Source organism: Macaca mulatta, chromosome 3 (assembly GCF_049350105.2).
Source record: "Macaca mulatta isolate MMU2019108-1 chromosome 3, T2T-MMU8v2.0, whole genome shotgun sequence".
NCBI classification, from domain to species: domain Eukaryota; kingdom Metazoa; phylum Chordata; class Mammalia; order Primates; family Cercopithecidae; genus Macaca; species Macaca mulatta.
The window spans coordinates 125374447-125402092 of NC_133408.1; the positions used below are offsets into that span (position 1 = coordinate 125374447).

The following is a 27646-nucleotide window of genomic DNA, read 5'->3' on the forward strand; positions in this document are numbered from 1 at the left end:
GATTGAGTTCTTTCTAGGTTCTGGATATTAGCCCTTTGTCAGGTGAGTAGATTGCAAAAATTTTCTCCCATTCTTTAGGTTGCCTGTTCACTCTGATGTGCAGAAGCTCTTCTTTTGCTGTGCAGAAGCTCTTTAGTTTAATTAGATCCCATTTCTCAATTTTGACTTTTGTTGCCATTGCTTTTGGTGTTTTAGACATGAAGTCCTTGCCCATGCCTATGTCCTGAATGGTATTGCCTAGGTTTTCTTCTAGGGTTTTTATGGTTTTAGGTCTAATATTTAAGTCTCTAATCCATCTTGAATTAATTTTTGTATAAAGTGTAAGGAAGGGATGCAGTTTCAGCTTTCTACTTATGGCTAGCCAGTTTTCCCACCACCATTTATTAAATAGGGAATCCTTTCCCCATTACTTGTTTTTGTCAGGTTTGTCAAAGATCAGATGACTGTAAATGTGTGGTATTATTTCTGAGGGCTCTGCTCTGTTTCATTGGTCTATATCTCTGTTTTGGTATCAGTTCCATGCTGTTTTGGTTACTGTAGCCTTGTAGTATAGTTTGAAGTCAGGTAGCATGATGCCTCCAGCCTTGTTCTTTTGGTTTAGGACTGTCTTGGCAATGCAGGCTCTTTTTTGGTTCCATATGGACGTTAAAGCAGCTTTTTCCAATTCTGTGAAGAAAGTAATTGGTAGCTTAATGGGGATGGCATTGAATTTATAAATTACCTTGGGCAATATGGCCATTTTCACGATTCTTCCTATCCATGAGCATGGAATGTTCTTCCATTTGTTTGTGTCCTCTTTTATTTCATTGAGCAGTGGTTTGTAGTTCTCCTTGAAGAGGTCCTTCACATTCCTTGTAAGTTGGATTCCTAGGTATTTTATTCTCTTTGAAGCTATTGTGAATGGGAATTCACTCATGATTTGGCTCTCTGTTTGTCTGTTATTGGTGTTTAAGAATGATAGTGACTTTTGCACATTGATTTTGAGGCAATAATTAATAGCCTACCAACCAAAAAAACTCCAGAACCAGAAGAATTCACTGCCGAATTCTACCAGAGGTACAAAGAGGAGCTGGTACCATTCCTTCTGAAATTATTCCAATCAATATAAAAAGAGGGAATCCCCCCTAACTCATTTTATGAGGCCAACATCATCCTAATACCAAAGCCTGGCAGAGACAAAACAAAAAAAGAATTTTAGACCATTATCCCTGATGAACATTGATGCAAAAATCCTCAATAAAATACTGGCAAACCGAATCCAGCAGCACATCAAAAAGCTTATCCACCATGATCAAGTGGGCTTCATCCCTGGGATGCAAGGCTGGTTCAACATATGCAAATCAATAAACGTAATCCAGCATATAAACAGAACCAAAGACAAAAACCACATGATTCTCTCAATAGATGCAGAAAAGGCCTTTGACAAAATTCAGCAGCCCTTCATGATAAAAACTCTCAATAAATTTGGTATTGATGGAACGTATCTCAAAATAATAAGAGCTATTTATGACAAACCCACAGCCAGTATCATACTGAATGGCCAAAAACTGGAAGCTTTCCCTTTGAAAACTGGCATAAGACAGGGTTGCCCTCTCTCACCACTCCTATTCAACATAGTGTTGGAAGTTCTGGCCAGGGCAATCAGGCAAGAGAAAGAAATAAAGTGTATTCAATTAGGAAAAGAGGAAGTCAAATTGTCCCTGTTTGCAGATGACATGATTGTATATTTAGAAAACCCCATCGTCTCAGCCCAAAATCTCCTTAAGCTGATAAGCAACTTCAGCAAAGTCTCAGGATACAAAACTATTTTTTTTTCTATTTTGTTTCAGAAACACATTCTGAGAAATGCATTGTTAGGTGATTGGTTTCATCCTTATGAGAACATCCTAGAGTGTGCATACACAAACCTACATGGTATGTTCTACTGTACACCTAGGCTATGAGGTGTACCCCATTGCTTCCAGGCTACAAACCTGTACAGCATATACTATACCGAATAGTGTAGACAACTGTAACACAGTGGGAAGTATTTGTGTATCTGAACACATCTAATCATAGAAAAGGTAATGCATTGCACTGTGATGTTACAATGGCTACATCACTAGATTATAGGAATTTTTGCAATGTTACAATGAGTACAACATTACTAGATTATAGGAATTTTTGCAATGTTACAATGGCTACAACATTACTAGGGGAAAGGAATTTTTCAGCTCCAATTAATCTTATGGGACCACCATCATATATGTTGTCCATTGTGGACCTTAGCCAAGAAGTCTGCATTTTACTCAAAGCCCTACAGCAAGATGTGTAATCCACTTAGCCCACAATGTAAGTGGTGACATCTTACCTGGGAATTTCAGTGGCACATAAATTAAGAATGTATTCAAGCAACAGGCGGGGCATATCCCTGGTGTTGGCAATTAGGCATACCCAGTTAGCTTAGCATCCGTGAGTAGTTCACATTTTGCTGCCATTGATGATGCAGTCATCACCTTTCTTCACATTTCTTATGCTGATAAAAGGGAATCAGAGAAAAGAGTTTCAGTTTTCAACTTTCAGAACAGGCAATCCATTCTCGTTTGTGAAAGGCAAGTAACAAATATTAACAACTTAGAAACTCAGCTCTTTAGGTCTACCATGGATTTTCAGAGCTAAAACTTTCCAGTCTATTCAATGGATTATAGAATTTTGAATTGAAAATGAGACACTATTTAATTCAAACATTATTTTATAAATTCAAGTTTCTGGCCTTCACATGTTCACAGGTATAATTGAGAGATAATTGAGGACAAACTGAATCAAGAGGATGCACATAGGTAGAATAACAAAATCGAACAGATTTGTTTTTCTTGTCTGGCTACCATCAACTCTCATTATTTCTAACCATTAACTTTAGCTGAGAAGATAACAACAGAAATGGTAAGGACAGAATAATAGGGTGAGGGGAGCAAGAAAAAAGATAAAACATTTAAATCTCAATATCACAGGAGGACCACTGTGGTCCATTGCTAACTTTACAACCACCAACTCTTAAGATGCTCTAGGTCCTTGGCTGTGTGTTTCTGCCTTGATCCCTTAGTTGCTTATCAGTTTGGAGGGTGTTGTTTGAATGACTGTGTCTTTTATTTAGTTGGCATGTCCATATTCATTGAGTCCTATTCCATTGAGCTCAACCTAACATTCATAAGAGCTGGATCATTGCTCTGTTAAAAACACATTTATATTAAGTATATGAGGTGATGTTTTGTACTTAAAACTCTCCATTTTTTGGTTTGAATACAATTTAGTTTGAATACATTATAAAACAGTTTGAATACATTACAATATAGTTTGAATACATTATAATATAGTTTAGTTTGAATATAAACTCTCCATTATTTAGCTTGAATACAGTTTAGTTTGAATACATTATTTAGTTTGAACTATTCTGTTATAAACCAGCATCACACAGGTTAATAATAATAATAACAATTTATTAGGTGAGAGACAGTTCTGAACACTTTATGTAATCTAGTTCATTTAACCTGCATAATATCCTTAAGGTGAATATTAGTAATAGCCTTATTTTGCGCATAAAATTCTGGCCCAGAGCCATTAAACAACTCAAAGTCACATAATGTTTGGAATTCGGGCAGTCTATCTCCAAAGCCTGCATTCTTAATCACACACAGTTTTTGTAACTCAGCATGAAACTTTATAGAAAGTCTTCCCACACTCAAGGTAGATTATAAAGTTGAAAGAGGACCAGCAACAGTAGCCATATTTCTAACTTTCTGGAGTTGGGAGCATGGTTGGGGAAGGTGGCAGAGATAGTGTGGGGAAGGGCAGAGTTATAGAGGTGAGAGGATGGGATAGTAAGACTATTTTGCTAGGAATTGAGCCTGATTAAAAATTTTGAATTTTCAAAATATACAGTGGGAATATCTATTCTTTATAGCTTCTGAAAAAAGCAAACTATTTTAATCTCCTATCTTCTGAATTTGATGTGTAAATCAGTAGTTGAATTTGGCTAGAGACTGTACTAGGCACAAAAAAATCTGTATAACTCCATGATACCTGGTATTTTCTTTTGTCCTGTGAGGCAATATAGTACTAATACATGACTAAGTTTTCTAGGTAGAAAAATTTGTTCATTTAGCCATATTTATATCTGGATTTTCTTTGAAAACTTTTTTTTTTTAATCGTGCAATGCTTTATAGTGCTTTGATTTAAATTTCCATCAAGCATTTACAAACACAATCTGGAAGCTATTTTGTAGTTCATTATACAAATAGGCATATTGAAGCACAAAAGGAAAGAATGACAAGCTAATCAGTGCTATGTTTTGCTACTCTAATTACAACATTTTTCTTTAACCCACGACATTTATCTTTGTTTCTGATTCATCCAATTTCCAGGAAAGGAAGTGGCCTTTTTCAGTAGAAGGAATTTCATCTCAAATAAGTTACAATTAATGTTCACCTATTTGGCAGAATGACATTTTAACAGTACTGAGAGGTTTGACATAGTTGTCCACCAACTCTTCTCAGATGTACTGAGTTGAATAATGGTTCCTAAAGATTCATGTGCACCCAGAACCTCAAAATATGACCTTATTTGGAAATAGCATCATTGCAGATATAATCTAGGTAAGATCAAGCCACACTGGGTTAGGGTGAGCCGTAATACAATGACTAATGTACTTACAAGAAGAAGGACATTTGATGGGCACAGAGGCACAGAGAATGCCATGTGGAGACAGAGGCAGAGACTGAGCAACATGCTTGCAAGCAAAGCAACACCAAGGATTGCCAGCAACCACCTGAAGCTAGGAGAAGGCAAGAAAGGGTCCTACCCATGAGCCCTCAGCAAGAGCATGGCCTTGTCAACACCTTGATTTTGAAGTTCTAACCTCCTGAACTGTGGGATAATAAATTTCTGTGGTTTTCAGCCACCAATTTGTCAGAGTCCCTAGGAAACTAAGACATCAGTCATTGCAGCATCATGGGTTGGCTAGGAGTGCCTGGGATGAAAATCCAGATGCACAAGAGTGAGATTCTGGACAGCAAAATACACGGCTCTGGCTACCACATTCTCCTGAGTGCCAACTAAAGCCAATGCAGTCAGCTCTGTGGATATTCTAGGGAATATTTTCTCAAAAGACTTTATTTCTTTTCCTTTTTTTTTTCATTTTTGCAATGCGTGACTGAAGAATTGAATTGGGTAAATAATGCACCCAGATTAGTAGAAGCAAGAACCTGAAATCAGGCTAAAATCAAGGAAAATATTCTGAAATGAGGGCCCACTAATAAGAAGACACTAACCCTTTCCAAATGATATAGTGTAATTCTGTAAGCATTTTTCTTCTACTATAATTTTGTACAGAGTCATGGCTCATCTTAATTTCATCTTAAATTTTTTTAGGTCCATGAATGTATATCAAACTTAGCCACTGATTCAGAAAACATATTATATATCCCTAAATGTAGAGGAACTATTATAAATTTTAGTCCCCTACAATATTGCAAGTTTTGGCGATTTTTTTTCCCATGAATCAGAGACCAGTTCACGTCTTTTTAGGGAATTCAATATATTGAGGTGAACTACCAATGCAATAATGTTTTAAAGACAAGAGTTAATCTTGCCATGCATGAATAAATAATTAATAGAGATGTACTCCATGAAGAAGTGAAAGGGAGGATGTGTTCCAACTAGAATTGGGAAGAATAACGTGACACCAAATAACTTTTTCTATTAGTGATAGGAAAACAGAAAATCACAGGTCAAAAATAATCATCAAGCCATGGGTCATGCCTTAATCATTGAGTGAATGCTAAATGGGGAATCCCCCATGACTCTCTTAATTCCTGGCCTGGGCCACCTCTGGCCTTCTGGTACTGATTTTTTGGCATCAGGACCAACTTTCGATCTAGAAGAGGGAATTGTCTGAAGAATGCCTTATCTGCCCTGTTCTTTCCCTAATCTAGGCTCTATTACGTCAGTGCTAAAGAACATCAGAACCTTCATATTATGAGAAATGTATATACTCTTTTCTCGAGCAGAAGTAATAAAAATATTCTTACTGAAATATGTAGAGGTGTTTATAGTATTAAGCACAATTTAAATAAACAAGCAAAACTATCCCCTCTCTTGGAGACAAGGGACAAAATTCTGTATTATTTATTCATTTCTTATGTCCTCAGAACCTCAAAATATGACCTTATTTGGAAATAGTGTCTTTGCAGATATAATCTAGTTAAGATGAAGCCACACTGGATTAGGGTGAGCCCTAATCCAACGACTAATATCTTTACAAGAAGAAGGACATTTGATGGGCACAAAAACACGGAGCATTCCATGTGGAGAATAAATTCCCAACTATACTTTCAGTCTCTTGAGGGCAAGGACAGGATGTATACACATTTAATCTTTATTATCCAAGCCCAATATAGTATCTGGCACATAGTAGAAACCCAGTGGACTGAATGAACAAATAAATTCATAAAGTAAGGGGCAGCTGAACCAGAATCACCAAATTACAGAGTTCTAGACACCCAGGTAAGTAAATTTGTTTATGACTGAGAGTTGTCAATTATAATGGGATGCCAGAGTGAGAGAGAATTCCTGGCTTCCAAGACCATTGGAACTATCATCTTATACTATGTTTCTATTTGCTAGAAAGTCACATATTACAATGAGCTTCATAATTATAGACTGATCTATATAGAGTCATATTTCAAGCAGTGTGCCATGATTTCATAAAATATTTATTAAGCTTCTGTCAATAGTCTACTAGATATCATAGAAAAATATATATAAAATCCTGCCTTTAGCAGGTTGTGACATAGCTGAAGATGTTTACATTCATCACTACAATTAAGCAATACAGCAGATGCGAATAGATGTGTGGTGGGATAAAGAGGGAGTAGTTTTTATTTAATATCTGTATCAGATCCAGACTCTGAGTCATACCACAGCCACTCAGCTTCGCCTATCCACTCTCCCCACAATCCCCCACTTCCTTTGTTTCCCAGCTGGAAGGACCCTGGCACTGACCACTGGTCTTACAGTTTAATGCTGTGACTTCTGCCACTGCCATGCACACCCTTGGATCAGTTCCCATTGTCACTACTGATGGCAACACCTGCTCTATCACCAGACTGGGAAAAGAGAAGGTGTTACTTCTCCAGTGGCTGCCTGGGAATGCTACCTGGAAGTACGATGGATTTAATGACTTCTAGGAGGACTTCAACCAATGAAAGACAAAGAGACAGGCAGCAGCCAGTTGATACATTACTTGAATTCCAGGAATTGCCCTTCTGGAGAATTTATATGAGAACCAGAAACCTACTGTGTTTCCTTTGAGGCTATGGACAGCTTAGTAGTATGCTCTCTTTGCATTTTGGTCCCCTTTCTTCTCTGCCTTGCTGCTGTTTTCCGAGATTTACTTCCCAATAAGCTTTTGAATCAGGCTTTGTTTTTCAGGAAATGTGGGCCAAAGCAGTACTTGGAAAATATTTTACTTGAGAGAACATGATAGCTTTTTGCTATTTATAAGAATTCATAGACAATCCACTACTGAAGTAATGCAAACAATTAATGACCTTTTGCTTCTCTCACAATGTGGAATGATAGAAGCAATTCAATGACCAATCATCCCAGTTTGCAGAGGACTGAGAGATTTCCCAGGGCATGTGACTTCTAGTGCTGAAACTGAGAAAATCCTGAACAGACCAGGAAGAGTTGGTCACTATGAAAAGCAGTTAGGAGAAATTTACAAAGGTAGGCTGATTTGTGTCTACACCCCCAACAGCAAACACACAGAAATGACAGATAAAATACTACAAATATTAACAAAACATTCATATAGGAATAAATGAAAGAAGGGGACATCTCCAGGTGGCAGAATTGAAGAAACTATCTAAAATGAAACCCAGAGACAAAGAACAGAAAACTAAAAGTGATACTAAGATAGGTAAATGGCGACTTTCTCAATTACACTTGAACTCTTGAGTGTGTACTTTCGCATTGCAGTAAAAACTTCTTTGCCTTTCACTTCAAAGAAAAAAAAATGGTAAAACGAGAACTCCAACATATATAAGATCACATTATCAGCAAACACAGACAGTTTTACTTCTTCCTTTCTGATACGGATGCGTTTAAAAAGTTTTCCTTGACTGATTGCTCTCACTAGGACTTCCAGTATCATGTTGAGTAGAAGTGGCAATGGTGGGTATTCTGGCCTTGTTCTGGATCCTAAAGGAAAATATTTCAACTTTTCCCATTGAATATAATGCTGGCTGTGGGCTTTCCGTGTATGGCCTTTATTAGTTGAAGTAATTTATTTCTACTGCTAGTTCTTTGAGAGTTATTATGGAAGTGTGTTAATTGTTATCAAATGCTTTTCTCATGTGATTTTTATCCTTCATCTTGGTAATATTGTGTATCATGTTAATTGATTTTTGTGTGTTGAACCATCCTTGTATCCCAAGGATAAATTTCACTTGATCCTGGTGTATGATTCATTCTTTTAATATGCTGTTCAATTTAATTTGCTAGTTTTTTGGTGAGAAATTTTGCATCTGTGATCATCAAGATTGTTGGCCTATAGTTGTTTTTCCTTGCTGTTGTTAAAAAGTAGTGTCTTTGGCTTTGGTGTCAGGATAATGCTGGTCCTGCAAAACGGATTTGGAAGTCTTCCCTTCTATTCAATTTTCTGAGGGAGCTTGAGAAGGATTGACATTAATTCTTTATATATTGGTAGAGTTCACCAGTGAAGTCATCTGATTCTGGGCTTTTCTTTGTTGGGAGGTTTCTGATTCTTGATTCAATCTCCATACAAGTTATAGATCTGTTTAGGTTTTCCATTTCTTCATGATTCAGTATTGGTAGGTTGTAGGTTTCTAGGAATTTACCTATTTCTTATAGGTAGGAAAATTTGGAATATTGCTCACATGGTCCAACTCTTTCCCTCCTCAGGCAGAAGGTGGAATCTGGGTTTGTTTGTTTTTTTTTTTTTAATTTGTTTTATTATTATCACTTGCTTTGCACTGAACCAGGTGGAGGGGCTATGGCAAGTGCATGTGGGCTGCACTGAATCACAGTCTTTGTTCTTTCTCAGTGGTTCCCAGGCATCTAGAGTACATTGGGTCTGGTCAGAACCTTAAGACCAATGATACAGAAGCCAGTTCCTTGAGCAACCCTCAGAAGAATTAGAACATTGAATATATGATCCAGTCCTTTCCTTAACTCCCCAGGGAGAAGCTGGGAGATGGAAACTTCCTCCCAATCATATGGCAGTGTGCTGGGTGTAGGGATTATGGTGAGAAGGAGAGTCAAATTTTCTTACTGGCTTCAATGTGCTGGTCTCATCCTTGCCTGGAGTGCAGGAGCCCTTCAATTAGTTTCTGAAGTTCTCACAAAAAGAATTAGTTCATATGTGGTTGCTGATGTGCCATGGGGAGAAGGAAGGTTCTTGCTGACATTACCATTCCCATCTATCAGTCATGTTTAAAGGCAGACAAGGTTATGAAGATTAGGATAGAATGTTAAAGTTCACTAATTTATTATATGACACTTATGGGAAAATGTCACTGCTTTCAGTAAATAAAAATATACTTTTATAGAAAAGTATGTATAAAACATTTTAAAGTTGGTGGTAAGTCCCTGTCATTGCACTGAACAGTGGCACAGCTAGGCCTGTGTGTTAGACATTGGCTATTTTTAGGTACCCAGCATCCAGACAATCCTTCCTATTATGAGACATTTCCTGGTTGTGTGTGTGTCCCTTCCCACTCCAGAAGCCAAAGGGATTGAAGATCCTCTCTTCCTGTCTTCTTGAAAGCCAGATGTAGGCTCAGAATGCAGACCTGACCAGTTGGATACCACCAACTGTACTTCCAAAGATTCAGGAATCTGAAAAACTATCAATGGCAGAAGGAGCAGCATCAATTATTTTGCAGGGATAGGTGTGGCATCCAGTGTCAGAGGCCTTGAGCATTTAGTGCTGAACAGTCTGGCAGACATGAGAAGACAGTATCCTAAGTTTCCACTAGTGGAAGCTCCAGTGATTGGGTGGCCTTGAGCCATGGCCATCTATGCTTCTTATTCTCTGGCCAACCTTCATTTGTCCTTATCCATTTTTTATTCTTGATCTGCAAGCTTCCAGAATGAATATGTGGACTCCCTTCAGACAGATTCATTTTGTGTAAAAGTTTGTCAAAGCCATTTTTTCTAACATCAAACTCTGACTGATATCCCTTAATTTTCATGATGTAAGTTCGCATATTAAAGTAATCTTTAAACTACTAAAACTCAAGAAATGGGCACATGGTTTTTTACTTTAAATAAGTTATAAACTGAAAATTTAAACAAGATATTAAATAGAAAAAGGAAGCATATGAATACAGTCAAACAAGCCAGCAGACTAGTAAAGGCAAATTCTTAGAGAGTTCAGAAACTCTAACAATGTATGATAATGTAACGAGAAATGCATCAAGAGGGAAATGAAACGTGGGCAGTATTGTATAGGAAATGCAGGAATGAGATAGATGAAGAGAACCAGAGAGATCTTTCCAAGTGGAAGTGCTGGTCTGAGCAAAGATTTAGAAATGAGATTGCAGGCCAGGCACAGTGGCTCACGCCTGTAATCCCAACACTTTGGGAGGCCAAGGTGGGCAGATTACTTGAGCCCAGGAGCTCCAGACCAGCCTGGGCCACATTGCAAAACCTCTCTCAACAAAAAAATACAAAATTAGCAAGGCATCATGGTACACGCCTTTAGCCCCAGCTATGGAGAGGCTGAGAGATGGGAGGATCATTTAGCCTCAGAGGTCACAGCTGCAGTAAGCCAATCATGCCACTGCACTCCACCCTGGGCAACAGAGTGACACCCTGTCCTGGGGGCGGGGAAGAAAGAAAGAGACAAAGTTGCAGATGCTACATTTTGAGACAATAACAAAGAGTCTAGGACAGAGAGTTTGAGTAAAAGAAACATTCGATTATGGCCTCCCATACTAGTAAGCAGCTGGAATTTGAGCCTGTACACATGGGGAATTGAAGGTTCCTAAGTGGGCAAGTGGCATATAATCATGTAAAGGAGTCAATGAAACCATCACAAAGAAAGACTCCACAGGTCCTGGTCAATAAATTTGATGGGGTGGTCAGTAAAGAAAGTTTCAGAGATGTTTTCCAGCTGGAAGAATGGAAGACTGACACAAGCATCTGGCCTCTGGGACAACATGCAGAATTCAGTTTTATTTCTGTTTACAAAGGAGAGTGGTCAAAGTGGGAGTTCCAATTTAGGAAGGAAGCTTCTGCATCCTTCCTAAATTGTGGAAGGACCTGTGAGGATTGGTCTCATGGCCAAGAATAAGAGCTAGAGAGAGAGGAATGGAGAGCTGAGGTCTGAATCTTGTGCCAGACAGAAGTGAGTAAATGACCAAAACATAGGGTTTTTATTCTAACCCTTAAATCCTATTAAGTAAGTAATTTAAAATATGAGGATTCATTTATTAACCAATTTTTAATTCTTTCTCAAATTAGTTACACTTATACAGAGCTATTACTCGTGATCTGTAACATCTGTTTGGGGTTTATCTAATTAGAATGCATTCTGTAACAAAGTCAATGAAGGCTAAACAATGACTTAGACTGGCAGGCAAAAAACTCAGCAAATATATGCTTTCAAATTCAGTATGAAAAGAAAGAGATGAGAGAGAAGAGAGAGAAGAAGCATGCACCCTAGAGTTTACCATTTAGGCAACATTTAGGCAGCAGAGTTGCCCAGCACAATTCTACTATGCACCACCAGCATTGTGGGCTTTGTGAAGAGAGATTCTATCCTGGTTCAAGGCATGGGGCCTTTCCTTTTTTGATTTATCTATTTTATTTATTTATTTATTTTTATTATACTTTAAGTTCCAGGGTACATGTGCACAACGTGCAGGTTTGTTATATATGTATACATGTGCCATGTTGGTGTGCTGCACTAATTAACTTGTCATTTACATTAGGTATATCTCCTATTGTTATCACCCCCCCAAAATAGGCCCCGGTGTGTGATGTTCCCCTTCCTGTGTCCAAGTGTTCTCATTGTTCAATTCCCACCTACGAGTGAGAACATGCAGTGTTTGGTTTTCTGTTCTTGCGATAGTTTGCTGAGAATGATGGTTTCCAGCTGCATCCATGTCCCTACAAAGGACACGAACTCATCCTTTCTTATGGCTGCATAGTATTCCATGGTGTATATATGCCACATTTTCTTAACCAGTCTGTCACTGATGGACATTTGGGTTGATTCCAAGTCTTTGCTATTGTGAATAGTGCTGCAATAAACATACGTGTGCATGTGTCTTTATAGCAGCATGATTTATAATCCTTTGGATATACACCCAGTAATGGGATGGCTGGGTCATCTAGTTCTAGATCCTTGAGGAATTGCTACACTGTTTTCCACAATGCTTGAACTAGTTTAGAGTTCCACCAACAGTGTAAAAGTGTTCCTATTTCTCCACATCTTCTCCTAGGTATTTTATTCTCTTTGAAGCACCTGTTGTTTCCTGACTTTTTAATGATTGCCATTCTAACTGGTATGAGATGGTATCTCATTGTGGTTTTGATTTGCATTTCTCTGAGGGCTAGTGATGATGAGCATTTTTTCAAGTGTCTGTTGGCTGTATGAATATCTTCTTTTGAGAAGTGTCTGTTCATATCCTTTGCCCACTTTTTGATGGGGTTGTTTGTTTTTTTCTTGTAAATTTGTTTGAGTTCTTTGTAGGTTCTGGATATTAGCCCTTTGTCAGATGAGTAGATTGCAAAAATTTTCTCCCATTCTGTAGGCTGCCTGTTCACTCTGATGGTAGTTTCTTTTGCTGTGCACAAGCTCTTCAGTTTAATTAGATCCCATTTGTCAATTTTGGCTTTTGTTGCTGTTGCTTTTGGTGTTTTAGTCATGAAGTCCTTGCCCATGCCTATGTCCTGAATGGTATTACCTAGGTTTTCTTCTAGGGTTTTTATGGTTTTAGGTCTAACATTTAAGTCTCTAATCCATCTTGAATTAATTTTCGTATAAGGAGTAAGGAAAGGATCCAGTTTCAGCTTTCTACTTATGGCTAGCCAATTTTTCCACCATCATTTATTGAATAGGGAATCCTTTTCCCATTTCTTGTGTTTGTCAGGTTTGTCAAAGATCAAATGGTTGTAGATGTGTGGTATTATTTCTGAGGGCTCTGTTCTGTTCCATTGTTCTATATCTCTGTTTTGGTACCAGTACCATGCTGTTTTGATTACTGTAACCTTGTAGTATAGTTTGAAGTCAGGTAGTGTGATGCCTCTAGCTTTGTTGTTTTGACTTAGGATTGTATTGGTTGTGCAGGGTCTTTTTTGGTTCCATATGAACTTTAGAACAGTTTTTTCCAATTCCGTGAAGAAAGTAATTGGTAGCTTAATGGGGATGGCATTGAATCTATAAATTACCTTGGGCAGTATGGCCATTTTCACGATATTGATTCTTCCTATCCATGAGCATGGTATGTTCTTCCACTTGTTTGTGTCCTCTTTTATTTCACTGAGCAGTGGTTTGTACTTCTCCTTGAAGAGGTCCTTGACATCCCTTGTAAGTTGGATTCCTAGGTATTTTATTCTCTTTGAAGCAATTATGAATGGGAGTTCATTCATGATTTGGCTCTCTGTCTGTTACTGGTGTGTAAGAATGCTTGTGATTTTTGCACATTGATTTTGTATCCTGAGACTTTGTTGAAGTTGCTTATCAGCTTAAGGAGATTTTGGGCTGAGACGATGGGGTTTTCTAAATATACAATCATGTCATCTGCAAACAGGGCCAATTTGACTTCTTCTTTTCCTAACTGAATACCCTTTATTTCTTTCTCTTGCCTGATTGCCCTGGCCAGAACTTCCAACACTATGTTGAATAGGAGTGGTGAGAGAGGGCATCCCTGTCTTGTGCCAGTTTTCAAAGGGAATGCAATCATGTGATTTTGGTCTTTGGTTCTGTTTATATGCTGGATTACATTTATTGATTTGCATATGTTGAACCAGCCTTGCATCCCAGGGATGAAGCCCACTTGATCATGGTGGATAAGCTTTTTGATGTGCTGCTGGATTCGGTTTGCCAGTATTTTGTTGAGGATTTTTGCATCGATGTTCATCAGGGATATTGGTCTAAAATTCTGTTTTTTTGTTGTGTCTCTGCCAGTCTTTGGTATCAGGATGATGTTGGCCTCATGGGGCCTTTCCTTAGGGGTCACAGCTCTAAACAGATTCCGAGAAGCTCTCCTTTGAGCCCTCCTGTAGTCATAGGGTGGGAAACGGGTTCCTCCAGCAATAATAGGAGGTTTCCAACATTCCCTTAACATCCTACTAGGAACATAAGCTCATAGGTTTTACAGTTATAAGGATGGAGCCCAGATAGGAATTTAACCTTATACAAGTTATGGAAGCTTTCCAAATATCAGAAGCCAATTTTTAAATTTGGCACTTGGTATTTCTCCAGTTTTATTTAAAGTGTTATGCAAACATAGTTTCAGGTTCTCACTCAATCCCTCTTTCCAGTCAGATGGGTTCCCCTTAGTTCCTTCCATACAGAAATTTCTGGAGCCATAATTGGACGCAAATAGTAAAATCTTATCACCTCTTTTACCTAAAAATTTAAAAACAGTAGAAAATACCACAGTTCCTTAGAAAATATATTTATGTGAATAATTGTTAAAGTCAGGTTTTTCTAACCACTGTAAAATGCAGAAGAAATATATAGTCCTATGACATGAAAAATTAAATATTCGATGAGATGATTGAATAAATTTGTGTCAATATACAATAATGAAATATTATCTACTCATTACTACAGAAGATGTAATTCATTTAACTATAATATTGAACTCCTAACATGATGAAACCCAAAAAACAAACAAACAAAGCAACAACCAAAAATCTCACAGCAAGAGTTAGGGTCACACTTAACATTTTTGTTTAGCTGTCCTCATTAGAAATAATAAAACTATGATTCTGATGTGGCAATGTTTTGTTAAACACATGTGGTCGAGGTGAGATGAAATATGAGGCAAAAAAGCAGCACTGTAATGCTATGTTCATTGCTATTTTTAAAGAACGATAAAATTACATTTTTTATTTACCTGAAAACTATTGTTCGGAGAACCTGCCAGCTTTCAAGCTTTACTAGTTTAAATAAAAATGACAGTATCAAACATGCTTATGTTGAAAAGGTCACTGTGCCACTTTAAGTGAGTACATGTATACTTCATTTTATTATGTTTTGCTTTATTGTGCTTTGCAGATGCTGAATGTATGTTTACACACACACACACACACAGACACACACTTTAAATAGATATCTTTAAAATGTATCCTGTGAAAAGTAGTTCTGGATGTGAAGGGGTTGGAGGGAAGCAAGGATAAAATAATGACTTAGAAAGTTTTCTATCACATAAACCTTCCATTAATTCTCTGAATACCTGCTCAGTTTTTCTGTAACTCTTCTGAGAGTACATTTACTTCAAGTTTAATTTTTTTTCAAATTATTTAGAAACTAAGATCTCCATCTGTTTTTACAGTGAATGCTTCAGGTTCCAGGGATTTCACCAATAGCAATGAAAGTCTTCTTCTGTTAATTTTGACTGTTGCTCAGCATTTGTCCAGAAGCTTTAAAAAAAAAAGCAGGCTTACTTTCAGTGCCATCTATCACAGCTGCAGAATTATATAATGACATGTCAAAATAATGACTCTGAAGCCTTCCAAATCTTCCAAGAAAGAAGTAAGTTTTTAACAAGTACATTTCATAGTCTCATAATATTTTGAAAATTAAAAATCATATCTGGTAGGTGTGATTGAGCATGATATTAAAAGAGAACATCATGACATTCTTCAATTACTCAACAGAAAGTAGCATTTTCCATTTATACCCATTATATCTGGGATCATCTTGGTTTTCAAAAATGGTAAGCAGTATGCTTGTAAAAATTAAAACATAAAGGAAGACTTAATGACAATTTAAGTATCTATGCAAAAAATAGCATTAACTGGAGTGGAATCTCCTTTGTTGTTAAAGCTTAAGACACTTTCTAATATGTCATATAAACATTTTTGCATTATTTTTTAAAATTAAAACACAATTTGTTAATTTTTTTACAACTAAAGCCATATATAAGGGATTTCCTGGCCTAAAATAAAAATAGTAATGCATTTTCTAAATATTACATGCTTATTGTAGAGATTTTGGAAAACAAAATTAAGGAAAAAATAAGAATCATCTGCACTTTCACTTTCCAAAGATACCTATTCTCAATATTCTGGTACATTTTATTTCAATTTTTAAAAGCGTTTTGTTTTGTAAGAACATTACTTACAGAAAAGTTATAAAAATAGAAAAATACAGTTGCTTTAATGGTCAAAACCAAAAAGTTAACATTGTTACACTGCTATTAATTAAATTACAGACATTATTCAAATTTCATCAATTTTTCTTTTAATGTTATGTTTATGTTCCAGGGTCCTAATCAGGATATCACGTCTCATTTATTTGTGATGTCTTTATGGTTTCCTCTGATCTGTGACATCAGATACAACAGACACTTCTGAAGAGTCCAAGTCAGCTATTTTGTAGAATTTCTATCAATTTGGTTCTATTTGATGTTTCTCATGATTAGATTGAGATTATGCATTTTTGGCAAGAATACTACAGAAGTGATGTGCCCCTCTCTGTGTAGTATCAGGTCAATATATGTATAGCATGTATGATGTCAATATATCTAATTATTGGTTGTGTTGACCTGGATCACTTTCTAAAAGTGGCATCTCCCAGTTTTCTCTACTCTAAAGTTACTATATTTCTTTTTTAATTAATAAATATTTTGTAAGAGTTCCTTTCAAATGCAAATATTATTTCTCCTCATACTTTTAGCCAACAATTTCAGTATTCATTAATGGTGTTCTAATGGTGATTTTCTATTTCCCTCATTCCTTCTTTACTTATTAATTGGAATCTTTTTCTAAAGAAGAGCTGCCTCTTCTCCTGTATTTATGTATCTACTCAAATACTTATCTTTATCACTATGACACCACAGATATTTATTTTATTCTATGGATTATAATCCAATTATATTTTTTCCTTTTGTAAATTTTTCTAGCTTTGGGCATTGGGATCTTTTCCATTTGGCTCCGTGCCCTTTCAACGTGCCCTATTCTTTTTTGAGTACTGTCTTACTTCCTGCTGCTGCATGAGGCTAAAGTCTTATCTTGTATATTTTCTGTACCAGTCCTGGAATCAACTATATCTCCAAGGAGTTATGGTTCCTTTTATTATATAATGGCATTAGAAACAAAAATCTGGGTGTAGGTATGCTTACTACTAACAGAGTGTCACTACTTTTAGTACCTGTCAGTGAACATGATTTCAGAATACGTATATTACACTGGTTCACGTATACACATATGTTTGTTTATGTCTGCATTTATTTTTAACAACTATGAATTCATATTGATATCTACAACTCCAATCCAATACTACAGGGTTTATTCTAGCTATCCCTTTTCTTATATATAACTTCTATCATAGACTAAGAGAAAACTGGCTCTCATGGTCTTCAGTACATGCATGTATTTTTTCAACCCTAGCATACAAAGAAAATAGCTTCTGAAATATGAATCTGTACCCATTTAGGAACAAATTTACTAAGGAAAGTACATTATTTGTATGCAGTTCTTTTTGTCTTTAGCCTCATACTATTCAATCAAAATATTGCTTTCCAAAATAACTTAGGTTAGTTCTTTTACACCTCCTATAGTGTTCTGTTACTCATTTTTAATACAGTTAGATACATTTGCTACAGTTTCTATTCATTTGGGGTTCTTCCCAGGCCTGGTGCATTTAAAAACCTTTATGTAGCATATAATTCAGTATTTGTATGTAGTGTCCCTGTTCAGATTCATTTGTGTTTCAGCGTTCTCATCACAGGGCCCAGAGGCCAGGTGTTGAGGTATATGTGGGAAGCCTATAGAACTGTCTTCTCTCTTTCTGTGTTCTTGCTCCATGATCAGTAGTCACTAGGTTTTTAAAATGTATGCTTTGTATGCATACACATTTTTTTTTTTCTGAGTTCTTTATACAACAGTTCAAGTAATTAACCTGGAAAATCGATTTCATGAAAACTCCTTCTCCCATGTTTGTTTCCCCAGAGCTAAATTCTGGTGAATGGGAATAATATGCACTTTGTAGTTCAAAAAGTTCAAGGAACCGAGGATCCCAAAACCTTCCTAGATACAGCTGAAGTTTTGAGCCTTTGCTTTAGTCATCAGGTAGTACTGTAGCAAATATGATTCAAGAATGACGGTTCAATTCTTCTCAACAGCTATAAGAGATCTAAAATGCCAGACTTTTGCTTAATAGTAAGACCGCAGAATCCTTAAAGAACTCCAAACTCTCTTGTTCCCTACTGTGGACAATCTTTAATCCCACATGTGAAGTTTTGACATCTGTGGCAGCCATGACTGAATGCAACCCAGGACTTCTTTTTGATATCTGTTAACTATATTTCAAATATCTGTATAACCAAATAATTCATTGATCTTAAATGAAAAGAATCTCAGATTTTCCTGTTCTCCTTTGTATTCCTGATATTCTTTAATTTGGGAGCAAAATTTCTAGTTTTAACATTGAAAAGACTAAATAATTCAGCCAGTTTACAGCTTCAAAAATGAATGATATGCAGAAGATAAGGCTGTCTTGTAGTAGTAGAAAAATAGAATCTTCCCACTGAAATGTACAGTTTCCTTCATTGAATTGTGAAGGGCAGATGGTAGAAGAAAAAAAAAGATAAGAATGATGCTGTCTACCCACATTTTTCCCTTAGGAAAGTGTCGAAGATGTTTCAAAAATAATAGGAAAAAATATTAAATTTTATCTCCATGCAGGGATTCTTATTTTAGATTAGTAGGAAATGACTTTCTATCAAAAATAATACGAAAAAATAATATTCAATTTTATCTCCATGCAGGAATCCTTATTTTAGATTAGTAGAAAATGGCTTTCTACCACTCTGAAAAAGTCTCTTATTGGCCAAACATCAAAGTCTGGAGCCAGAGATGTAAGCAGAAATGGGGCAGAAAGAGCTCACATGTTGAATCAATCAGCCTTGATTTGAATCAACCTTCCATCAATTACCAGCTAAGTGACTTTTAAAAAGTCACTTAATCTCTCTGGCTTTCTATTTCCCCATCTGGAAAGTAACACATACCTCACAAGTTGTTATTAAGAACAAATAAAAAAATTGTGTCAAGATGTGTGGCACATAATAGGTTTTCCATAAATGTTAATTGAATCAGAAAATAGCCGTGGTTCAACATATTTTGCCTTTAAGCCAATGACAATGATAGCATTTCGTGCATATTGGTTTCGTTGCCTAACTACTTAGGCAATGTTACTGAACTTACAGTGTTGTGACATTGTTACACAGGAGAAGCAAACGTTGTCTCTGATGGATGGCTGCTCACACTGTAGAGCTAATACTTCATATACAATCACAAATGAAAGGAATGACTTGCTAATGTCTATAGCAAAATTCTGGCCAAATATTTGATGTTGAATGTTATTCTCCAGGTGGGAAGGAGCACAATCTTAGCTTGACACCTCAAATAAAGCTCCTTTTTAAGAAAAAAACAAATTCTCCTTAGGGAATTTTCTCAAGAATGCTTCTTTTTTCATATCCAATGGCTTTTTTTTTTTTTTTTAACTTGCAGTTTCTGGAAAGAACTGCACAGTATCAAAAAGCATTCCATTTAATAAAGCATTTATCTGCTCCTTTAAAAGTCAGATTACTTCATGGAAAGTTACCGTATAATTTAAACTTTCTTAGTTAAATCTCATTAGTAATGAATCCATATCATAATACAATTTCATATGTATTACCTTAACCTATAATATAATAACTATGTTATTTATTATGTAGACTGAGACACTTTGGAGAGTGAAAGTGGGCTTTATTAATTATTATCCTGAGGTCATAATGGAACATAAGTGGGGCCACATAGGGACAGCCTTGGACAGAAAATGTTTACTAGGCCTACTACTGATACCTAAGAAGAATGATCACAAGGTTCTGTGAAAGGAAGTAGAGCTGTTTAGATTCAGCAGAAGCATAGTATGATTATTTTTCTTCCTGAATTCGGAGATTTGCATGCCACTTTCATTTCAGCATTAACTGTTATTCCAAGAAAAACTCTGTACACTTAAATTGTCCTCAAATTTTAAGGCAGGAACAGAATTCCTGCGTTGATTGCATGGACTTGGATTTATCAGTTGCTATTGCATTAACAACAGTAAGTCAACTTATGACTATTAGATTTGAGCTTCATTGTATGGTACCTGTTTCACCAAAAAGGGCATATTGCTTTTAGCAAGATATGTTGTTAAAAGGTATGTCTGGGCTTTTCAATGAAGTATGAAGGGAAACAAAGGTGCCTATTTATATATTATATTCTATAGGTATTTCTGCTTAAGTATTTACAGTATATATTTTAATCTATTGAATTTATGTTAGGTGCAGTAGAAGTTGTTTTAATATACTGCAGTATTTTCTGTCCGGCAATTTGCTTAATAACATAATAACATAAATTACAATCTTCAGTACTTGCTATTATAAGTAATTCACAGCTACTTAAAACTTTTGATAATAGCATGTCCCCCTATTCAGGAACCAGGCAAGATATATTTATTTCATCTGTGTCTGTCTTTTCCAAGATGTCTACGTTCATTCTGACAATTCACCATCTAGCTACATCTTCCAGCTAGTATATTACTAAGACTCTGAAATATTTAAAGAAAAAACTAAATGGTTGAATTAAAATACAAATCGAATAAGTTTGAGTTGTTTTTGGATTAAAACCAGATTCTATGTAATATTTAACACATTTATTCCCAATTACATTTGTAAACACATTTTCTCTTTATATAATTAATTCATTTTATAATCCAAATAATATTTTTAAACTATTTACTATTGTACACTATTCCCACTTTTGGGATGTCAATGTAAGATGTGCCTGGTCTCAAAGAGTTGACTTTAATACTTTCATGATTTAGAACAAGGTAACAGAGTAAGAATTACAACTATATATTTACATTATACGTGCTCAGGGTTCAGGAAAAAAATGTGTAAAATATGCAAATTCTTAAATTATTTTGAAGTCTAGCTACTTAAAAGGTCAAAAAAAGTGTTTTCTTCTCAAGAGCTAATAGAGATGGAGAAAAATCCACCAAACAGAGAGGTGCAATTTGGCCCTGCATTCATTAGCTTCTCCACACACTGTCACCTACCCAGACAAGAGGAGATACTTACCTAATGTTCCAGGGGCTACCTGAATGGGTACATTTCCCAAAGATGCAACCCTGTTTTCTGCTAGCATTTAATTATTTCTTTTTCTCCCCTCTATTAAACAAAGGTCTTGGTGAATATTCTTTGCAAAATCCACTTATTTCCCTCTTTCATGAATGTTAGATTGTACAAAATTTTATTTCAGAGTAAAATATCTTTAATGCAAATACTCTAATGTAATACATTTTGTATGAGGTATTGTGAATTTAGGTATTTCATTTACAAAGAGCCACTGACTGAAAACATTTAGCAATTGATACTCTCTCTGTGAAGACCAAAAAAGGCATATAGAAATTCATCAAATTAATACATATTTGGGTAATTATGACTTATCCAATATTGATTTCAAATAATACACATTGTTTTCTGCAATTCAATTTTGAAATTTATAACTAAGTTCAATGAGACCAAGTAGGGCATTTGAAATCATCATAAGCCAGGTGAGAATAGAACAAATTGTCATTTCCAGAATCTTGAAGAATCAAGGATGAAGAGACTAAAAATTAAACATATGAACAATTTAAATAGCCACTAATAAAGAATATAGAAATATATGCCATGTGAGATTGCACTAACTGTTGTAAACTGAAATAAGTACAAAAACACTTACATGAAGTCCACATGTGCTCAGGTGAATGCCTTATGGATAATAATTTGGGTTTCTTCTGCTTTTCTAAAAAATAAAGCAGGTCATAAATGAACCTTCCTCTCCTAGGGGAAAAGTCCAGCATCTATGTCTCCTTCTCGATCATTCATATCCACCAGCATACAGTAGAAAAATGTGAGTTTACTGGTTAAATTGATAGTTTGAGAGTGACTACCAAGTTACAATTACTCACTAGACAGGGAGCGTTCTTTAAGGAAGCAACACTTTCCCCGGGGAAGCCAGATCCTTCCCAAAGCTGTTCATTGTTGGACTACCCTGTTACAAATAAATCACATATTTCTCCTGTCTGTGTTATTAACAAATTGATAAATGAACTCAAAAGTCAGATGGTGATAAAAACAGAAATTTCATTAAAACTGGATTAGAGCATTTCCTTGGACCTAAGAACAAAAATGTGTCTCTCATTCTTCCCCCTCTACTCCTCACTTTTCACCCAGTCAAGGGCAAAGTCGTTGGGCAACCAGTGACACAAGCATTCCACATCTTAATCTGCCTATTGCAGGCCAATAGTTTTCATTCTTTTGCTATCACGCCAATTAGATAAATCATGCTCTTAGAGAAAAGTAGCTGTTTCTCATCCTTCACAGAAGGGTGAAGTCACTGGTGAAAGGATGGGGAAGAATGTGAGAAGAAAAGACGGTCAAATTCATAGATATTGTAAAACACAGATCCCCTAAAACATGTATAATACTCATAAGAATCAAAAACTTCTTCAATTACATTTGTCTATGTTGTACTCATCTCCACCTTATTTGAACTTTATATATATGTATATATGTGTGTGTGTGTGTGTGTGTGTATGAGTATGAGTGTATGTAGCTTCTCTGAACTTTATATGTATATAAGTTCTCCCTCCTTGATAATAGATTATAAATTTCAAAAGAAAGATAGTGTAGTGTGACAAAAGCATGTGGGCTTTAGATTCTTAGATAAGTGGGTGCACATACTAGTTCTGCAACTTACTAGATATATAAGTCCTCGGCTAAGTTACATTTGAGGCTCGGTCTTTTTATCTATAAAATGGGCCTAATGCTGAGGATTATCATAAAACATACAAATAATGGTGCACACAAAACATGTATTGAACAGCCCTTTAGACACATTGATGCTCATGTTTTTCCCACAGAAGAAGGCATTTGTTATCTATTTTGAACTCTGCACAAAGCATGACCTTCTGCACATTGTTAAGAATGTCAAATGACTTAATGAATATTAAGTTCCTACTTCCCTGCCTTGATAAGTCACTACAAATTAGATACTACTTTTGTATGTGTGATTTTGAAATATTTATACATTTCGGTGTTTGGATATTCCTGTCTGGTAAATTAGAAAAAAAATCTACTTTTAAAATTAGGTGTATTTCTGTAAGACAATGCCAACGCTTTTGCAATTCCTTCTAAAAATAATTGAAGACTTATTAATAAATTATATTTTCTTAGTTATGTTTGCTAATGTTTAGAAATTGCATAAATCATCAAGAGAGTGATTATGCTAAATTTGAAGTAGAGGTGGTAGGAGTAGTATGGAGGAAGTGAGCTCATAACCAAATTGAAATGTTTGTGAATTGAATGTGCTCATTATTATGTTAAGAAAATGGAAGAATAAAATGTGATGTCATTTTAACATCCCACATGAAACAAATAATTGATTTAATATATTCTGGTTAGAATGTGTCAAATGAGTTTCTGCCAGAAGTAAATTTGGTTGTTTCCTTTATGGGCAAAGAAACACACTCAATGGAAATGCCCATTGTTACTTTGGGTTTTCAAAATACACTGTGATAACTGCAGAGATGTCACAAATAGAACTGGATTCTATTATTCTGATGGTTTATGTAATAAATTATATGGAATTACTTTACTGAAGTGAGAAATGCAGTACTTAATCATCTATGAATAACAGAGCCATTTTTGTCCTCTAGTACAAGATATTTTTTAAGAAATTGTTAAAGATTTTAAAATAGACACTTTGAATTGTTAATAGACTTCATAATATAAAACTCATTTCAGCCTTTCAAAATAGATATAAAATCTAGTTTTAGTTTCTTAACAATTATAAAGACAAAAAAACCTGTCATTTACATATTCTAAGAGTTTCCTTTCAGTCTTATTAATTCTTAGATCTCTTCCTAAGAGAATTGATCCCGGTAATATCATATGATGCCAGAATTTCACAGCTAAAGTTGATGGCCCTATATTAAGAGTTTCTCAATAGTGAGGTATTTAAATACAATATGGTATACTCTTGTAGTATGAAGACTACCACTATAATAAATAACTGTGACCACCAAACCACATTGGGTCAATTAGAAGAAAGTGTTACCAGTCTATGAATATCTACTGTAATGTTGAGTAAGGCACAAGAGACTCTTTAAGAGATTATGAAGATGGGATAGAAATCTAAAGCATTCCAGAAGTTGCCATATGGTTTGAGAATACAGATATGTATTCGTTAAAAGTACCTTACACAATTGTACGAATGGTTCTTCCTATTACTAAGAAGTAACAAACAGAATTACCATAGGAGGAATTGCTACCATAGTGGAATGGCAGTGAATGAAAAATAGTTTCCATTGCTTAAAGCTTCCTAATTCATAGGAACATTCTTTGTAAGTCTGTATATATTACCCTTACAATGCCCACCCAAAATGGAACATGGTTAAAAAGAGTATATTTAGAAGCATAAGAAACATCTCATTTGGGATGCTTTAGACTAAAACAGAAGAACCAATTCCAGATGGTCCAGCTATAACCCAAAGTCCAGAGGTAGAAAAGTCCCAGGAAAGGTTGATTCAGTGGTCCAAGGATGCTACCAAAAATTCTTTTTTTCCCTCTGTATTGCGAAACTGCCAATCCTTTGGGTAGATATCCAGATAATTCTGTCATATTAATGTGCCCTCGAGAAGTCTGCACAAACTAATTATGACATTCTTAAAAGGAACTAAAGGACTAAAAGATAGTTTATTCCCCTAGCTCCCCCCAAAAAAAGAGGAATTTTTCCCGGTACCTCCATTAGATTTTTGAGTGGCATTGGCTAGAATTGCATTTTGTGCTTATTTCTAAAACAAGCACTAGAAAAGGAAATGGCATGACCTTCATTTGTTGAAAAGAATTAAGATTTGCCCCCTGCAAGTAAAGAGAGGCTCTATGATAGAAGCAATATATACATACCAGGTTTTAATTCTATTTAAATATTGTTCAAATTCATTAGATGTATTTCATGTATGAACCAAAATTTGCATTTTCAGAACAAAAACATGCATCTCTCAGTTTATATTCTTTTATTGTTTTAAATTTTAAACATAAATAAAAACTCAAAGCAAGCACTTCTTGGAAGAGAAGAGGGATGATATGAAGAGTTGAGAAGCATTCCCTTCTCTCTGCTTCTTTTACTTGGGACCAATCAATCAATTCTCCATAGGAGAGATGTGGATTCTTTGTAAGTATCAGAATCATATCAGTGATTTTAGTGATTCCAGGTAGCTTAAGTGACTTCTTAAGCTCAGTGACCACCATTAATATTCCCCTGTTGGCTATTTTGACCCTGTTCACTTTTGAAAAATGACTTCATTTTTGCTAATCATAAGATGAGTACTTAGTCAGTGGTGGCTTAGGAAGTCAGAGTAGTGGTAGCAGGCTACTCCAGGTGCAGACTTAAGAGTACACACCATCTGTAAAAAATTTAAAAGCAATAAGAAAACTAAGTAAAGGTCTATGATGTTTTCTCATCACTATCCACCAGAAATATTTTAGATGTTGGTAATAAAGTACTTCTCTTAGAAAAAGTTATTTATTGATTTCATTTCTAAATTGCTTTGGTTACTGCTGAATTTCAATAATATATTTTAAGCTTCAAATTAGTATATTTTTATTATACTTTCATAAACACTGTATTTTACACAGAAATTAATGCAGAGAACTCCCAGTTGGACAATCAGTTCCAGACTCCACAGACCCCAGGACACACACTCTATTCAAGAATCTGTTGGTGATGGCTCAGAAGTTTTCAAGCTCGCTTTGGGTACAAATTGTATTTCCAACACTTCTAGCACTATATATTCCTGTCAATGATATTGTACTTATAAATACAAACATGTCCTTATTATGGATGAAGTTATAGATTAATTAAAATTGTATAGGTTATATATTAACATATGATATTATACATCATTATAAAAATGAAGAAATAGGACTTGAGCTTTTTTCAATTTTGTCACTGTTAAAGTCACTTGAATCTTTATCTTTGGGAACTAGCATTCACAAAATGGTGAATACTAACTCTTATCCTGATTTGCTGCAAGAAACTAGTCTGGAATGAGCAGTATAATTATTAGCACTACACTCTTTCTATGCTTCACACACTACAGAAGTTTCCAGAATCTTCATCTTCAAATCTGTAATTCCTCAAAGTACATGGATCAACATTTAGGCTTCTGGAGGCCAGAAATGAACGAGGCAGAGCAAAAATGACCGTAATTCGTAGTCAACCAGCCAACATGTGTTGCTTCGGGCATGTGTTATTGTATTCACTGGATGTTAACAGGATTTCCAGTTAGATTGAGAGATGAGAAACTTTTTTTTTTTTTTTTTTTTTGAGACGGAGTCTTGCTCTGTCGCCCAGGCTGGGGTGCAGTGGCCGGATCTCAGCTCACTGCAAGCTCCACCTCCCGGGTTTACGCCATTCTCCTGCCTCAGCCTCCTGAGTAGCTGGGACTACAGGCGCCCGCCACCTCGCCCGGCTAGTTTTTTGTGTTTTTTAGTAGAGATGGGGTTTCACCGTGTTAGCCAGGATGGTCTCGATCTCCTGACCTTGTGATCCACCCGTCTCGGCCTCCCAAAGTGCTGGGATTACAGGCTTGAGCCACCGCGCCCGGCCGAGAAACTCTTTAAAAAGCTCATTCTCTTTGGTAGAATGATGTATTTTGGATAGATACTCAGTAATGAGATTGCTGGGCTGAGTGTTAGTTCTGTTTTAAATTAGTTGAGAAATCTCCAAACTGATTTCCATAGTGGCAGAACTAATTTACATCCCTACCAACAGTATATAAGTGTTCTCTTTTCTCTACAGCCTCGCCAGCATCTGTTATTTTTTTGACTTTTTAATAATAGCCATTTTGACTGGTGTGCAATCTCATGGTGTCTCATTGTGGTTTTGCTTTGCATTTGTCTAGTAATTAGTGATGATGAGCATTTTTTTGATATGTTTGTTGGCTGCTTGAATGACTTCTTTGGAGAAGTGTCTGTTTACATCCTTTACCCACCTTTTAATGGGGTTATTTGTTTTTTGTGTATCGATTTAAGTTCCTTAAAGATTCTGGAAGTTACATGCACTCATATGTTCATCGCAGTGCTATTCACAATAACAAGGATATGGAATCAACTGAGGTGCCCTTCAACGGTGGACTGGATAAAGAAAATGTGGTACATATATGCCATGGAATATTACACACCATAAAAAAGAATGAAGTCATATCCTTTGCAGCAACATGCATGCAGCTGGAGGTCATACTCCTAATCGAATTAATGCAGGAACAGAAAACCAAATACTGCATGTTCTTACTTTTAAGTGGGACCTAACATTGAGTGCCCATAG

The 27646-nt window shown here is 35.9% G+C and overlaps 1 protein-coding gene across 1 annotated transcript in view; it reads left to right on the top strand.

The window, feature by feature from the left end:
- The window catches only part of BET1 (Bet1 golgi vesicular membrane trafficking protein), a 31623-nt gene extending 15886 nt beyond the window's left edge, over nt 1–15737 (top strand). The window contains exon 5 of the mRNA XM_077994765.1: nt 15574–15737. Within this exon, the coding sequence (XP_077850891.1) occupies nt 15574–15722 (149 nt within the window). The 3' untranslated portion in view covers nt 15723–15737. The remainder of the gene's footprint in view (nt 1–15573) is intronic.
- The last annotated feature ends 11909 nt before the right edge of the window (nt 15738–27646 follow it).